Source organism: Notothenia coriiceps, unplaced genomic scaffold, assembly GCF_000735185.1.
Source record: "Notothenia coriiceps isolate Sejong01 unplaced genomic scaffold, NC01 NC01_scaffold00030217, whole genome shotgun sequence".
Lineage (NCBI taxonomy): Eukaryota > Metazoa > Chordata > Actinopteri > Perciformes > Nototheniidae > Notothenia > Notothenia coriiceps.
Window position 1 is genome coordinate 149825 of NW_011362918.1, and position 14528 is coordinate 164352.

Sequence of the window (14528 nt, forward strand, 5' to 3'; positions counted from 1 at the left end):
AAACCAACTGTAGAATTGATGTCTAAATATCCAATCAGAAATGACCCAAAACAGTCTGAGTCGAAATAGCTTGGTTTATTGTGTTATGGACTGCGGCCACCAGTCGACGCTTTCGACGTTATGATTTATGTAACAAGAACATTTTGCTGAACGTTACGTAAAGCCTCTTCACAACACTGTGTGGCTGTCTTTCTTCCCGCACACAGCAAAAAACGACTTAAATGGCTGTGAAAGATCACTACAGTTATATTTTTACACAGGCTTGAGTCGATGTAACTGTGGCATTTCAACCGCGTCGAGGAAAATAACATTGTTTCAATGACTGCGCTTTACTTTGAATGAAATGGTTCTCCCGTCAGTCACATTTACACAGAGCCCTGTCTGCTTCCTGACGGAGCGCCTTGATTGGTTAACGGCTTTCCAGGAGGCTCAATGGAGGTCCGTGATTGGCTGACAGCTGTTGATGAGGCGGGATCATTTCAGCTGCGACTGTCAAGATTGGCAAAGAGCTGGCGCTGCTGCGTGCAGGTAAAAGGAACAAGCGACACAAAACAGAAAACATTTATCTTGGCAGAAAGCGAGGAGTGCGATGGAAACGGACTCTCCGGTGAAACATTTTTGCGCCGCAGAAAAGCAAAACGTTTAGGTCGGCGAGAAAGCGCAACACCTTCAGCTTCTTGAAAGAAAGTGCCGTTGTGTCAACCATCGCTCGGATCCCGGGCACGCTTTGTACCGCAAGCAACTTGGACAGCTGCGTGTTTTCAAGCCAGCCATCAACAAAGAATGAAAGCATTCAAACGAGGTGAGCCTCACCGTGTTTCTATCACTACACGTTTAAACCACACACCATGTGCTGTCTATAACTCTGTTGTGTCTTTGCTGTTGGTTTTGCCTGGAATGCGGGCTTTTTGTTGCGAGCAAATGCAGCGTGTGTTTGTGCTCAAATTTGGAGGGACAGCTAGCCAGCTAGTTATCTCTGGAGGCAGGAGCATGGTGTCCATCTGGCGGCGTGACATGCGGGAGGCTGTGCTTTGCTGCCTGCCTCCTTTGTGCGCTCCAGATGGCTAATTTACCGAGTAGCTCGTCGGTTTGTTTCTTTTAAAGTAACATTTATACTTATCAAATAGGCTTTTTTCTCCGTGTATGATTTCACTGTGGGTGTGACGTTATTTATTTGACAAAGCAAGCTGGTGTAAAGTTGATGTTTGGACTGGCGTTACTAACGGTCAGATTCAAATTCTTACCTCGGCGTGTTGTTAAGTTGAGTTCACTGTGGAGCAAAATTTGAAATGAGGACCATTTGTTCTCGCGTTTACAAGAATGAACAAGATACTCGTATTACTTTCCATGAGCATTTACTAGCTTATTTAGATAGGGGAGACATTTGGTAAACAAAAAGTTTGGCTGCCTGAGAGACGTTGCTGATGTGACATAATGTACTATTCTAACATCTGTCTAAAATACGTCATTGTTGATTGATTCATGATCCCACATTGACTGGCTGGAGATGGCTTAGGTTCATCATGGGAGAATGTAGCATTATTGTGGGCCACATCTCTGGCTAACTGTTATTTGAAGTAGGATAACCTGAGATGTCTGTCTCAGGTTATCCAACATGAATGTTGCTAATGAATGGGAGACTGGAGTTGCTGATTGGAGTATTTTCAGACCCAGTTAGACTTAATTAGACTGATAAACTTTAGTCTATTTTAAGAGTTTTATAGAGCTGAAATTCATACTTCAAGGAATATTTTTGGCACAATGTGCAAAATCCAAGTGGTTTTCAGTTCAGTGCAAAAAACCAGGTTCTATCAGGTTGCATTTAAACAGCTACAACGCTTGACAAACTGTTAAAGTCATTTGACTCCATCCAAGAATCATTCATTTGGGTCAAAACATTTGGTTAAAAGTGATATATCAGGAATAAAATCACAGTGTTGCATTCAAGTAGTTATCTACAATGCCTACCCTTCCCTTGACACTTAAACTTGTTGGGGGAAGCTAATTTGCAGAGATTTGGGGAAATGCACCAAATTAGCATTTTTATGTTTTGATTTCCCCTCCCACTTTTCTACCTTGGTTTAGTACTTTCCTCATTGTCGAGGAATGCAGAATTCACAAGACTTGTCAACTACTCCAGCAGTCTTGAGCCAGAGTGGCATGAGGTGAAAACAGCCTCTTTTGCATGGTCAAAAGGTTCCTTGGCCACTGGCTACTGTGATGTTGATATCCACACAATCTTCTTTGTGAAGACAGCCGCTGCCCCAGGGGTCAGGTTTCAACCAGCCAGAGAGAAAGACATTTACTGCATTCTGTGGCCCACCCCTGGGATCAGGCATGCTCCATTTTGAGTGGAGATTCTCTCCAGTGGCCAACCACGGACTGACAGCAGAAAACACACAACAAAGTTCAAACCTCAAAGCCATTGTTTAAATGTGTTCAGACCACAGACCTCACTTTGAATTGGGTAAAATTGTCAGGTTAAAAGTAACGGAAGAGTTTTGTTTCATTGTTGTGCCAAATCAGTGGAAACAAGTATTTTAGTATTTTTAATTTCCTGTATTAAAAAAAGATGAACCCAACACCCATTTTACAGAACACTCCTTGTGAATGTATAGCCATTTATACTATTCCTTATACTTAAATTGTGGCCCAAAAAAAGGATATGTCAAAAAACAACACTGAAGATTACCCTTTTTTATACCTAATGCTGAGCAGATTTAATGTAAACGTTATGGCTAAATGGAATTCTGGGAACCTGACTGACAGCTCTGCTCCTCCCCCTCAGCTCTGGAAGAAGAGCATCGCCCGGATCAGGAGCACTCTTCGGCGATGTCGGACAGTGATGACGGCTCGCCGCTCGACCTGTCAGGAAGGGGGCTTTTCGGGAAGCGCCGTCGCCGCGGCAACCTGCCCAAGGAGGCGGTGCAGACTCTGCGCAGCTGGCTGTACGAACACCGCTTCAACGCCTACCCGTCAGAGCAGGAGAAACTCAGTCTGTCGGGCCAGACCAACCTCTCTGTGCTGCAGGTGAGGACAATTTATTATTTATTTTTTGTTAAAAGTGTTATAAACCATTTTTTGTTTTTTTTTACCAGAGGTTTTCAGCATCTGCCAGAGAAATGACACTTGTGGTAGACACTGATTCTGCAGTCTAGTGGACCTGTCAGGTTGTCCTTTTGAATTTGTAAAAGGTTGCTTTGATAGTTAATATTAGTGCACAGTCAATTTACTAATGTGTTATCACTATAAAGTCTGATGTTGCTCACTGTTTTCTTTAAGGAAACTTCACCCAACACAGTAAACAGGTGAAAGCAAAACAAAAATCTGATGTAATCACCAAACTGCAGCCTGAGAGTGAGCCTTTTCCAGCCTTCCCTTTTCACTTCATTGCATCAGTAGTAGACGTTTCCTCTTTGCCTCAACACACAGGCGTGCGCAAACACACTGGCAGCATTAGAGAAGGCGTTAAAGATCAGCGTGAGGCAGCAGCACAGTTCCTTGTTATGTAGTCAGTTCACTGGAATGCTTTTGGCTGGCTTCTCTGTGGCTCAGCATATTTGAGTGCAGACCTTCATTATTGCCAGCTGTCTGAGGGCTCTCATCTCTGTCTGTCTCACTCTTTCTTCCCTGTGTGGGCGACTGTACCACTAGAGGGGGTAAGTAAAGCCTCGTGTGCACATGTACATGAAGAAAAGTGTGTAGGTGGTTTTTAAAATCACAGGCCTCCAGAACATTTTTAGAGCTAGAATTATGCCAGGGTTGGGTTATGGATCTGTAAAAAGTTATTTTGAACCAAAGAAGGGTTGCTTTTTTTAACTGATTAAAGGCTATCTTTGTGACTAAAACTCATTTTCTTTGAAATGTATTCACGTTTATCATCCATGTAAGCTTTCAGAATCAGTTCTGTAATACCTACATTTCTTCCTCTTTCCCCTAGATATGTAACTGGTTTATCAACGCGCGTCGTCGCCTCCTCCCTGACCTGCTTCGCAAAGATGGCAAAGATCCCACCAAGTTCACCATCTCGCGCAAGGTCGGCAGTAAAAGTGACAGCCACTACAATGGAGGCTGGAGCAGATCTTCAGAAAGCAACTCTTCCACCAGCCCCTCTCAACAACGCCCGTCGGTCATCCGCTCCGCCCCGACCCTGGACCTCAGTCTTCTCGGGAACACGGCGACGGCTATTCTCACTGGAGCGGGTTTCCCTGGTAACGAAGGGTCGGTCCAGGCGCTGATGAGGCTGGACACACAGAGCCTTATAAGGGAAGCAGAGGAACAGAGGGCAAACACGTTTTGTCCCACCAGCACAACAATGGCAGCTAGCCCCAGCGTCGGCCTCTTCAACACGCCTCCCCCCACTCCCCCCGAGCTGTTCCCCACTCAGGACTTCAGCGACCTGAGGCTCCTGGTGGACGCAGCTCTGCAGAGGGCCGCAGAACAGGAGAACCTGAAGAGGCTACAGGAGAGCCAGAGCAGACCCACAGAGGCTGTAAAGACTGAACAGGTGGAGTCGCAGTGTTACAGCAGTGACATGGGCCCCACGCCGCCTCCAGAGGACAGCCAACAAGTCATGGATCCTTCCAGGGTTCAGAGTCTGATGGAGAAGGCTATGTCTGTGTCAGCTGTTACTGCAGTACAGGATCCAGAAATGCTTCCTTTAACCGTATCAGTACCAGTGCCGGTGCCAGTTTCAGCCTTGGTTTCAGCCCCGAGGCTATCTCCTCTCCTCATGAATAAAGTCACCTGGAGCCCCGTGGAGAATGACATAACTTCCAGCGTAAAGCAGGCTCCGCTCCTCCCAGCCCATCTGCCAAACGTGGTGCCAGTGTCCGCAGTCTTAGGACTGCACAATCCTCAGAACCCAGCTGCTGCTCAAGCCAAAGCCCCAGCTTCATCTCCAGCTCCACTGCCTACAACATGTCCTACAGAGTTGGTATCTGTTCCATCACCTGTTGTACTCCCAGCCACAAGGCCTTTCAGCCAGACATCATCCCATACGCTTTTTCCAGCTGCTCCTTCTCCAGCCACCACCTCTATCACAGACCCCAGAGGTGTCCCACTTTACCTGCCATTCCACAAATCCCCCGTCATCCCAGTCACAGTTCCATGTACGCCGCTCTTTTCAGCTGCAGTGTCGTCTCCGGCCTCTGCCCAAACTCCAACTCCCCTCCCTGTTTCAATCCCAGCATCATCCTTTACACCAGCGATGCAGCCCCCTCTGGGCCTGATGTCCCACCTCTCTGCTCCTCTTCAGCTTTCTTCCAGCAGCATTAGTGTTAGCAGCGCACAGAGGAATTCAGCAGTGGTGCCCAGTGTTTGGAGCATGGTCCATGCTGATAGCAGGCAACCCACTTCTCTTCAAGTGGTAAAGACCCCCATCACCACGGTGTGGGGCCCACAGCACAGCCTGCACACAGTGAGTGAAGCTGTTAACTAGGAGCTGATTTTTCTTCTTTTTAATATAAATATATATATCTTGGAAGATAGGGGGCAAACATTCCTGTTGGCTGGACTACACTGTACATAGGAGAATGTATGTTCATCACCAGTCCCCTTTCGTCATAAACGCATGTGCCTGCAGAAAACAGGATGTGAAATCAGATTTATGAACAAGGACAAAGTGAAGTAACAAACATGAGTTGTTATAAAGACTTGCTGTTTCAAGCAACCTTTTTTTAAATGTGCTGTTCCTCGATGAAGGCAGCTGCCGGTAAGAACACTTTTGATGTCATTTCTGAAAAAGGAACATTCCTGTGTGGAGAGCTAATGTGTTGTACAGTTTTGATGCCATTTTCAAACCTCTTTCCGCATTACAATTTATGAATGAAGATGAAATATCCCGTAATTGTAAAAATGTTCAAATGATGTCATTGTCAGGACCAGCAGTTAGCCTCTTCAGTAGCAGACCTGGACTGTATTGAATGTACAAAGACATTGATATCATTGGCTAGGCTGCCTATCATCCATTTCCCTCCAGCATAAAAAGGAGGGAATTTGTTTTGTTATTCCCACGCATAGCAACAATGTTGTAGTCGTTCAGATTTTCTCTCAAGAATTGAGTCTGTTCTTTTTATAAATTCACCCTGTCTCCATCACATCCCACCCCCTTCTTCCTGGCTTTTTATAGCAGAGGGGGATTCATTTGCACTCATGAATTGTCATCTCAACCACTCAACGCATGCTTTAAAGCATCATGTATTTTCTTATTTAGCTATTTCCAATCCATAAAAACAAAAGCCTATTTCTGTGTTTTTGCTCAAAGCAGTTCTGTCCGTGTAATTGTCCTAGATCCGTTGTGTACGATTTTCAGGGACTGTTGTTGAAGTGCGCTGTGGCCACAGGATGAAGGGGAGAGGGTCACATTGGATCTGTTACAGAAATCAATTTCAGTGAGGAGGTGAGCAGCTTGGTGGTCTGATGACATCGAGCTCTGACAGCTCCTGGAATGAAACTTTAATCCTGCTCTGAGACTTTATCTTTTGTGGTGGAAAAACACTTTAAACATTGGATCCATTATTATATAGATTTCCCAGTTCATTTGGGGCCATATGAATTTGTCAATTTAGTTCAAACCTGAATGTCTTACTATTTGAAAGTTGAATTGATGCATGTAGTGTCTCGACGAAACAAATGTAGCGGATGATCTGCAATGGCAGACATTTGCTGGAGGTTTTCCTCCCAAGGGGGGTACAACAGCACAACATCAAGTGTTCCTCATCTGTGCTCATCCACCTGTATTTAGAAATGGTTACAATAGGATTTCTTATCATTCACAAAGCTGTAGTTTCCATGAAACTGTTGTAGCATAAACCTCTATATGACTGAATGCCATCAGGGCATCAGTTAACGGTGGCATCATGTGGAAGAGTTCCTATGTGAATAATACTATAGCAGGATTGTGCATTAAATCTTCACAACTGTCATGTTTACCGGTGTCATTTAGCTGTACACAATATCATTTTAAAACCGCAAGTAGCAGGAGACAACAGAAGAAGAAAGTCTGATGAATGGTCAGAGTATTTGCTTCATCGCACTCAGAAAGCTTTCATAGCAGATATCAAATCTCGTACGCTGTGTTTTGTTTGACCCTCCTTACTGCTTGTAATGCTCTGTGGATGTCGTAGGAGGTACTCACTAGACTGATGTGCATTTATACCTCAATTTACACAGGTCATGTCAGACTTGGGTCATATGTAGAATACTAAGTATTAAAGTAATATTTCTATTGTTCATACTACATCATGCCACTGTGACAAAACCTCTTATCTGATGACATACTGGAAACGGCTGGCTAAAGATTAGGAAGGCAGGTTTTTTTTATAGCACGGTTAATGTGATTTTTAGATGCAAAATGGCGTTCTGATCAGACAATGTGATGACACATGTAAATATTTTTCACGGTCATGTTTTTTTGTTTGCATTGGTATTTTTTTCACAAAAATATCAAACTGTTTATTTACAGCCAAACGCATTATTATAAAGTCTTTTTCAAGTTTGTTGTGAATCATGACTGACCGCTAGCAGTATGATAGGCTGCTGTGCCTTAAACCTACGACTGAGGGACTAATGTCTCTTTTTTTATATATAAAAACTTCTCAATAGTCTGTGCAATATATGCCTTAAACTTTAAATGTGTTTTTGTATAAGCATTTCAAAGAAATAAAAGTTCAGTTTTTCATAAATGGTATTTCTTTTCTGTCTTGTGTTGCCTTTTCAAATGCTGACTTTAAATTGATTTACTTTGTGTGAATAAGCAATATTATAAAAACATTTTTGCCTTTTTTACAGGAGTCTTGTAATACAATTTAGCATTGAGTTGTGTAAAATCCATTCTGACACATCAGTCAGGTGTACCGTATAAGATCCATAAATAGTTACTTTAGCATTAATGTCACTCATGGACAAAGATGTTTTAAACATTTCATTGGTTTTGTGTCAATCAAAAGCAATGTATTGAACCCAGTGAACAATGTTTCAGATGTCTTGAAATTGTTAATGTTGTTTAAAATACAGTATTTCGCTTTATATTTGTAAACGTGAAGTAGAGAGATACCTGTTAGAAAAACATGGTACGAAAACACCCCAAACACATTGCGGACGATGGCATGAATAAACTTACTTTATTAGCCGAACAACATTTCAAGACTGAATTCCTTCAAAACAAAAACATACCTGATCCTTTAAAAAATACACAAAACCAGCCGATGGTAGGAAGAGTTTAGACTTAAAGCTATACTAAACATTTCATCAAGATCACCACTTTCATAAACACAATCAAAATGAAATCTTTCTATCCATTTCTAACTTACAAGGATACAAATATTACAGATATGGAGACTTGTTGCAGTGCTTGTGCAGGTGCGGGAGCTATTTGGCCGGAAGAGGTAAACATTGCTGGTACTGTACAAACACCCCCGCACACACAAATAGACAAACACACATGTTTGATTCCAAATGTAAAACGTCCAATCAGCTGTCTAAGTGTCTGAAGCCGCAGTAGACTTGTAGTTACAAAATTCAAATGCACCACTCTTCATGGTAACTTTCAATGATGATACTAGTTAAAAATACATTGTGTAAATACTCTAGGTCCCAAACAAATCACAAGCTCCTACCTTTCAAAAACATGTTTGAATCTAAATAAGTGAAACTCTTTTATGAGAGACTTTGATACATTTCTTCTAAACCTGTTATGTCCATAAAGGTAGGAGCTAGCAGTTGATTTGCAGTGTGTGTGTGCGGGGGCCCTGAGGCACTCCGTCCTCCCTCTACTCGTCATCCTTGTCTTTGGCGCCGTGTTTGAGGATACGGGTGAACTCTGCGTAGTTGAAGTTGCCCTTCTTGTCAATGGGGGCCTCGCGGAACAGCTCGTCCACATCTTCGTCTGTGAAGCGGTCGCCCATGGTGGTCAGCAGCTCCCTCAAATGGTCCTCGTGGATCACACCTTAGACACAGTTAACACCCATCAAGTTCCAAACAGTGACAGTAAAAGTGCCTCGGTGTGTGTTTACAGTATTTTTTGTTTATGCAGACTCACCACATCCCTCCTCATCGAAACAGGCGAAGGCGTTGCGGATGACGTCTTCAGGGTCTGTTCCGTTGAGCCTTTCTCCAAACATGGTGAGGAACATGGTGAAGTTGATGGGCCCCGGTGCTTCGCTCATCATCCCCTCCAGGTATTCATCAGAAGGGTTCTTACCTGAGGAACAAAACACTGTATCATGTATCATGTAATCTTACTTGGACTATTTGGTTAAGAACTAATTGCCTCCACCAAGGAGTTTGTTAAGATGTTTTTGTTAGTATGTCAGGTATAGATACCGATTTGGAACAAGTGTAGCACTGGTCATGGGGAAACCCACTCAGTTTTAGGAGCAGTTCCGAAATCGCAGAGCTGATACACAAATTACTTTTAAATTTGTGTTTACGTTGCAAGATAAGGCATGAGACCTTGCCGGATGTCCGCGTTCCCAGAGTGTTCTTCTAGCAAGAATGCAATCCAGCAGTTCAAATAAAACTTTTATCTGCATATATCTTATTATTTTTTTATTTCATAGTAGGAACGAAAAATTGTCCTTCCTTATATTTCAAAGTAGGAACGAAAAATTGTTGAAGAAGCACAGCCAAAGATGTCCTGAAAAATAACCGTTAATCCTACATTTCCCCTGATGTATATTGCCTCTTTCATTGCTACCCCAAAAAAAGCACCCTCACTCCAATCTTGTAGTAAAGGCTTTCTGTTAATAATCGGTAGAATCCAAGCCCAAACTCATAATGTCATCAGGGTTGCCATAGAAACAAAAAGTGTAGTGAGAGCAGCGTACCCAGAGAGGCCAGCATGTCGTGCAGATCCTCCTTGTCGATGAAACCGTCTCTGTTCTGGTCGATCATGTTGAACGCCTCTTTGAACTCCTGGATCTGAGACTGGTCGAACATGGCGAAGACGTTGGAGGTGGCCCTCTGAGGACGCTTCTTGGTGGTCTTTCCCTTGGCACGTTTGCTCGACATGGTGGCGGCTGGTTCTGGGCCTGCAGCACATTTAAAAGAGGCATGATTCATAGATTAAACGGTGAAAAATGCTCCGCCATCAGGGATAACATAGATTGGATAGATTACTCATTCACACAGCTTGACATGAATACCGATAACAGCATCCAATTGAAAATATGAGTTAAGCCTATTTAGCATATAACAGCGCTGAAAACTGGAACACTGCATTCATATAGCTCTTATATATTTGACTTTGCCACAAGCAGGAGAAGCTATTTCTCTGGCTTTTTCCTCCAGAGAGAGAATCACACTCTTTCTGAATGTCGGGTACAGTGATGGGTGTGAAGCTGACATGTCTCCACAGTGCAGCTCACTTCAGATCCTTCCAGAATTAGACCTGTCACTCACATTTAGGTCTGCAAGGATTTGTCTTGCGTGTGTGTGTGTGGCTCTGTGATTGTGTTATACCCAGTGGGCAGCACCAGACAGATGACACAGAGAGACAGGCTGGACAGGCAGGAAGGAGCAGGTGACTGTGGCTGATTAGTCACTTAAAAGGTATGACATCATGCCCCGAGAGGCGCTGAGGTGAGTACTGTACTAGCTAACAATAAGATAATTTACTCAGGTTAAGCATGGAATTGTACACCCACACCTGACACGCAATGATTTGTTTTCAGTCTTTATTTATTTGCACCTTGAAAACGACATAATTTTCAAGCTTACAGTAATCAAAAGGTATGAACACACACAATTAATTGTATTTCATCTATGATAGTAGAATTCAGTAGCCTATCAAACGCATCTTTAAATCTACTGTGTGTGAGTTATACACTGGAAGGCTATAAAAAGATAAGTATAAATCATATCCAGAAAATCCCTCCAAAAAACCTAGGCTTTTTAAAGATAATACAGATAGAGCTGTTGATCTTCAGAGGGCTCAGGTTATTAAAATATGTTCCGCATCTTGATATTCTTGTCAGGTAGAGTTGAAATTCGTACATTAAAAGATTTTAAATGTGTAATCTATTTTCTTAATTTAAAATATATAGAGATTTTTCAGCCATATCATTCCAAATATAGCACAAACTATTTCTTACAAACAGAAACAAATGCAGTCAAATATAATATGCCTATTCTGGTAACAAATTAAAGCAGATTAAATAAAAAATCCTCATTCATAAAAAAATACAGTTTTATATCCATGTATTTTACATTACAGTTGGTTAAATATCTGTCTCCAAGGACGTCTTCATATTTAAGGGGAGATACATTTAGTGTGTGTGCCGTCTCTGAAATTGCCCTGAGAAAACAAGGGGAAGGTTTGAGCAAGCTGATCTACCCCTGTTGAGTATACAGAATTGTAGTTCTTTGTTGATCTCTACACAAATGAATGCTGCTGTATCACAAGGGCAGAATGATACGCTTTATTGTCAATGCAAATTAAAATATGACCAGCCGATTCTGCCCAGAGTTTGTAATCTTGATCATAAGCACAGTATATCCACAGTGGCATTTATATAAAGTCATCATACAAAATGGATTGTTTTGTCTTCAGCATGAAAAGGTTACAGGAAGGAAATACGTGTATTTAAAACACACACACACACACACACACACACACACACACACACACACACACACACACACACACACACACACACACACACACACACACACACAAACACGAACACGAACACCCACAGACATTTGGGTATCACCAAACAGTCAGGTTGCTCAACGCTGTTAGTGACGACTGAAATGCCAATGGTCAAGAATTTCAAAAACAAACAGTGAGTGCAGTGGAGGTTAAGCTGTCATCAGACATCATCAGATGTGTGTGTCCAAGTGTTTAAGACTGTGTGTATATGAGATCAAAATGGGTCAGCTGCATCCAGAAATTCCTCTGTCTAATGTGCCGTATAGTGATGAGATGGAAGTAAACACACAGGCATATAGTACATTTATACTGCATATACACAAATATATAAAGAGGTCTTACGTGATAATTAACTATAATCTCTCTTTCTGTGGATCCACAGATGACAAAACTCTATCCTGGTAACTTAATTCAAAGGTCCACTGAAACTCTCTGTAACTCTATCCTCCCTTCTGACTCTGACAGTTGAGCCTTGTACCACTGAACTCAGGTAATTTACACATCCAGACTTTTTTTAAAACCCATACAATATCATACACAATATGCAAGCCATTGGTAAAAGCAGATTTCTTTCTTACCTTGGCTTCAGTTAGAAATGTCTGGAAGTCCCTCAAACTCCTTCTGTCTGGGTCCAACACAGCAGTGTGAAGGGAAGCAGGCAGTCCTACTGGAAAGTTTGTTTAAAGAATCAGTCTCCCGGTGGTTCCCTCCCCTTTCTGCCCCGGCCAATGGAGAGGGCGAACTGTCTCATACAAAGACTTCCCAGCCTAGGCCGTTTCTCCATACAAGGCAAAAGAATGCAAAGGCTGCAGCCTGCTACTGCCACAGACGCTGCTCGGGATGTTTGGAAAGAGGCAAAATGACAGGAACTACGATAAGGCTGCCTTATTTAGAGAGAAGGGCCCAAACATTTAGAGGAGGCTCTGTTTGGTGGAGTATGGAAACATGGGGGAAGAGAGTTGTGAGCAGATGCAGAGCAGTTTTGAAAGCCAGTGTTTTGTTGTAAGGCTGTGGCTTTCCTTAAATAGGCAGTTTGGCTGACCCACATGAAGGGAACATCTTAAATTATGTCATGGAGGTAGCATTTGTTTTTGTGGTTGTAAACACGTTGTCTTATCGTGTTCTATAAAAGAAACCTACAGACCTACTTGACACATTTCAGTGTAAAAAAAGATGTTTCTTTTTTAGCCAAATGTTTTTCTGACAAAAATGCTTTTCACTTTTAGTGTAAGTCTGTCAAGATGTTGTCATTGCGCTCAATAAATAAAAAAATGTGAATTGGCAAGAGTGTAAGAAACACCATATTGCGAAATTGTCAGGTAATTATGACATTAAAATAAAAAGTTCTTGCCATTTCGATTGTATGAATTCATGTGATACATCTTCCTCTCCGGTTTTTTGGGCAACACATGATTCCTGTGTGCCTTTTGGGTTGGGTATTTACTTTAATTGCAATTAATATGATTTAGGAACCGCACAGCCATTATGAGTGTATAATTCATCAAATATATATGTTATTTGATACAAACGGCAAACCTTCTGCCCATTAAACAATAACTTTACAGATTTCAATTGAAGAAATGTCTCTATGCTTGTGTCATGCATCTGTTTTTCACTGCATTAAGAAAATACCAGAACTACCACTTAAGCAGCAATATTTATTATTTGGTTAAGATATGCAGCTTACCTTAGCTTTTTTGTTGGTAGAATATTGTTATTTTATTGAGATTGAATTATTGAAAAATAGATGGCATAAATAGAAGTTTCAGGCAAAGAAAGGAGGCTCTGTGAAGGTGCAGTGATGCCCTCTGCTGGGCCACACTTTTCATTTCTGGAATACTACAAAAGAAAATGGGAGGGTTGTGAAATAGTTTGGTCTAGCATGTTATTTTGTGAGAGAGAGAGAGAGAGAAAGAGAGAGAGAGACTTACTTGAAAATTCCTTTCCTAATGGTCATGTATTTAATGTCTTTATACAAACACACATGTTTCTGTAAAGGGAAGTGGGAGGCATCCCAACAACTGAAACAGGCACTTAAAGATGACCAGAGCAAAGTAAAGACAGTAGGGCTCTTCGCAGCATACTTTCCCAAAATTGAAGGGCATCAAAACCACCCAGTTTTGGGACAGGTCAGTGAAATACATTTTTCATAAAAACAATTGTTTTAATAATATTTATTTTAACGGCATTTAAAACTTGGACTTACAGAGTCCACTCAGCCTCGACTTAAACTTTCGTCTGTCCTTTGCCTTCACAAGAGAAAATATTACAAAATATAATCCTTTAGATTTAGATTTAGCATGGCTGCCTCACTGAAGTTTTGATTATTTAATTAGTTAATTTATTTACTGATGTATTAGTTTGATAGGTCTTTGTGTTTTTTTGTTATATTCAAGAAACCTAGACTAACTAAATCCCCAACACCCCTGTCGGCACGGAGGAAACCTATTCCAAGAACAGTGGTAACCACTCAAAGTCCTCAAGAGATAGGAAACGACAGCAGTATGGGACCTTATCGCGGGAAATTACTGAGCACACATACCACCTACACAGGATGAGACGTTCATGTGTGCGCGGTGATATCAAGACTAAAATGTTCTTTTGGAGGACGTAAAGCAACACACCCCACATGACAGTTGTCTTCCTCTCACTTTCACGCCCCCCAAACACAAAAGGCAGGAGAGGACCATAAAACCTCTTAGTACCAGCCATCATAGACACCCTTTTTCAGGCCGGGTGGGTCATAAAGCTGAGGCCATGAGATCCAACTACAGAGTGGACAGCTTGAACAAGATTTTAAAAGCTAAGTCCCCAGAGTCTAATTCGGGAGGAGCAGGCAGGGGTACGAAGAGGAGGGGAGATGCTTTAGGTAAGA

General features: G+C 42.0%; 2 protein-coding genes across 2 annotated transcripts; one reads left to right on the forward strand and one right to left on the reverse strand.

Moving 5' to 3' along the window:
* The first annotated feature begins 322 nt into the window (after nucleotides 1-322).
* LOC104959428 (nascent polypeptide-associated complex subunit alpha, muscle-specific form-like) lies at nucleotides 323-7146 on the forward strand. The gene is made up of 3 exons (XM_010787321.1): nucleotides 323-802; nucleotides 2789-3030; nucleotides 3941-7146. The coding sequence occupies exons 1-3, from the start codon at nucleotides 784-786 to the stop codon at nucleotides 5438-5440; spliced, it is 1761 nt and encodes a 586-aa protein (XP_010785623.1). The 5' UTR covers nucleotides 323-783; the 3' UTR covers nucleotides 5441-7146.
* A 953-nt stretch (nucleotides 7147-8099) lies between these two features.
* Nucleotides 8100-12340, reverse strand: myl9b (myosin, light chain 9b, regulatory). Its single transcript, XM_010787322.1, has 4 exons — nucleotides 12232-12340; nucleotides 9828-10031; nucleotides 9041-9202; nucleotides 8100-8947 (listed from the first exon to the last, which is right to left on the reverse strand). Exons 2-4 carry the CDS (start codon nucleotides 10009-10011, stop codon nucleotides 8772-8774), a joined length of 522 nt encoding a protein of 173 aa, XP_010785624.1. The 5' UTR covers nucleotides 10012-10031; nucleotides 12232-12340; the 3' UTR covers nucleotides 8100-8771.
* Between the last annotated feature and the right edge of the window lie 2188 nt (nucleotides 12341-14528).

Bases quoted from the DNA above. Each gene is read 5' to 3' on its own strand.
- LOC104959428 (XM_010787321.1), top strand. The intron at 3,031-3,940 runs GTGAGGACAATT...TCTTTCCCCTAG, and splicing joins CCAACCTCTCTGTGCTGCAG to ATATGTAACTGGTTTATCAA.
- myl9b (XM_010787322.1), bottom strand. From the start codon at position 10,011: ATGTCGAGCAAACGTGCCAAGGGAAAGACCACCAAGAAGCGTCCTCAG. The intron at 9,203-9,827 runs GTACGCTGCTCT...TTTGTTCCTCAG, and splicing joins CGACATGCTGGCCTCTCTGG to GTAAGAACCCTTCTGATGAA. The intron at 8,948-9,040 runs GTGAGTCTGCAT...ACTGTGTCTAAG, and splicing joins TTTCGATGAGGAGGGATGTG to GTGTGATCCACGAGGACCAT.